This window comes from Trichinella spiralis (assembly GCF_000181795.1).
Source record: "Trichinella spiralis strain ISS 195 chromosome Unknown Scfld6, whole genome shotgun sequence".
Taxonomy (NCBI): Eukaryota; Metazoa; Nematoda; class Enoplea; order Trichinellida; family Trichinellidae; genus Trichinella; species Trichinella spiralis.
The window spans coordinates 1,919,966-1,921,248 of record NW_003526945.1 but is presented as its reverse complement, the minus strand read 5'-3'; the positions used below and the strand labels follow the sequence as shown (position 1 = coordinate 1,921,248).

At 32.3% G+C, this 1,283-nt stretch overlaps 1 protein-coding gene across 1 annotated transcript; it reads left to right on the top strand.

Moving 5' to 3' along the window:
- The first annotated feature begins 460 nt into the window (after window positions 1–460).
- Window positions 461–814, top strand: Tsp_08107 (conserved hypothetical protein). The gene has a single exon (XM_003373465.1). It carries the CDS (start codon window positions 461–463, stop codon window positions 812–814), a length of 354 nt encoding a protein of 117 aa, XP_003373513.1.
- Window positions 815–1,283: the final 469 nt, after the last annotated feature.

Here is a 1,283-nt window from a genome sequence, read left to right as displayed (position 1 = left end):
GGCCCATTTTTGGTCTCTCCATCCTCCACCTGCATTAAATATTTCAAGTCCCATTTCCGGCATGTTTGCCATTTCGCAGAACTCATTTATGCCAGACTTTATCTGTGTGTTTGTATTACATTGCACATTTATCTTTTTTTGAAAAATAAACTTTTTCATTAATAAAGAATTGTTGTTGTTGTTGCATTGTTCTTGGTTTATATTAAAAGAAAAAATTTTTTTTCTTACTTTTAAATAGATTATTAATTTACATGTATTACGTGTATTATTTGATTTTTCCCCATTTTAACTGTTTTGTTTTTGTTCCTATAAACTAATTAATATTGCTGGCTGGCAACTAGTAATGGCAAACATGATTTTCCCCTTTTTAACTAATCCTACATGAGCATCATCGTTAAGAAATAACGCAGTATTGGTCTTTTGTTACGTCTGTGTATTGTGTCTTTGTGTTTTTTTTGTAATGAAGAACTTTCCATACTCGACATCGCCACATCGTATCTTCTCCAACATGCCAATACTTACCTCACTTGACCAACGAACGGAATTGACCAACGAACGCAAATTGACCAACAAACGATTCGATCCAACCTATCCACAACCTTTCACCGATCTTGGCTTTCTCCACTTGTCTTCTTTCTTCTTCATGTCCATTATTTTTCCATGGTTTATTACGTGTTTACTTATTAGTATGCAATGCTTACATGTGTCAGAGGTTTTACAAAGTCAAACTCAAAATAAAAGAATCAGAGAAAAATATTTGAGAAATAAATTGAAAAAGAATAATATGTACAATATAGAGGAGGAAAAAAAGTGAAAATAAAAAAGATTCATAAGAAATAATAGAAGAAATTAAAAAATGAATAAAATGTATAAAATAAAGTAGGGGAAAATAAAGTTTGAATGAATGTTGAAGTTTAACAGTTTGAAAAATAAAAATAAAATAAAAAGAATTTGCTTTTGAAAGTGTTCAAAATAAAACCATGTAAGAAAAGAAAATCAAAAATTACAAAATAAAATGAAATCAAAAATTATTTCGACACATGAAAGCAGTTGCATACATAAATTTTGCTGCGTGAAAGACCAAATACTGCATTAATTCAAAACTCAGCCATGTAGGTTGGTCGTTAACTTAATTACAACTATGGGATAACTTCACCCTTTCGAAGTATCCCAATCCCAGGCCTACAGAATTGGGGTCCCAGGAACTTTGTCTTCTCTTGTCTGCTCGTGTGTCCTCGATCTGCTCGTGTCGTCGCGATCTGCTTCGTGTCGTCCGCGATCTG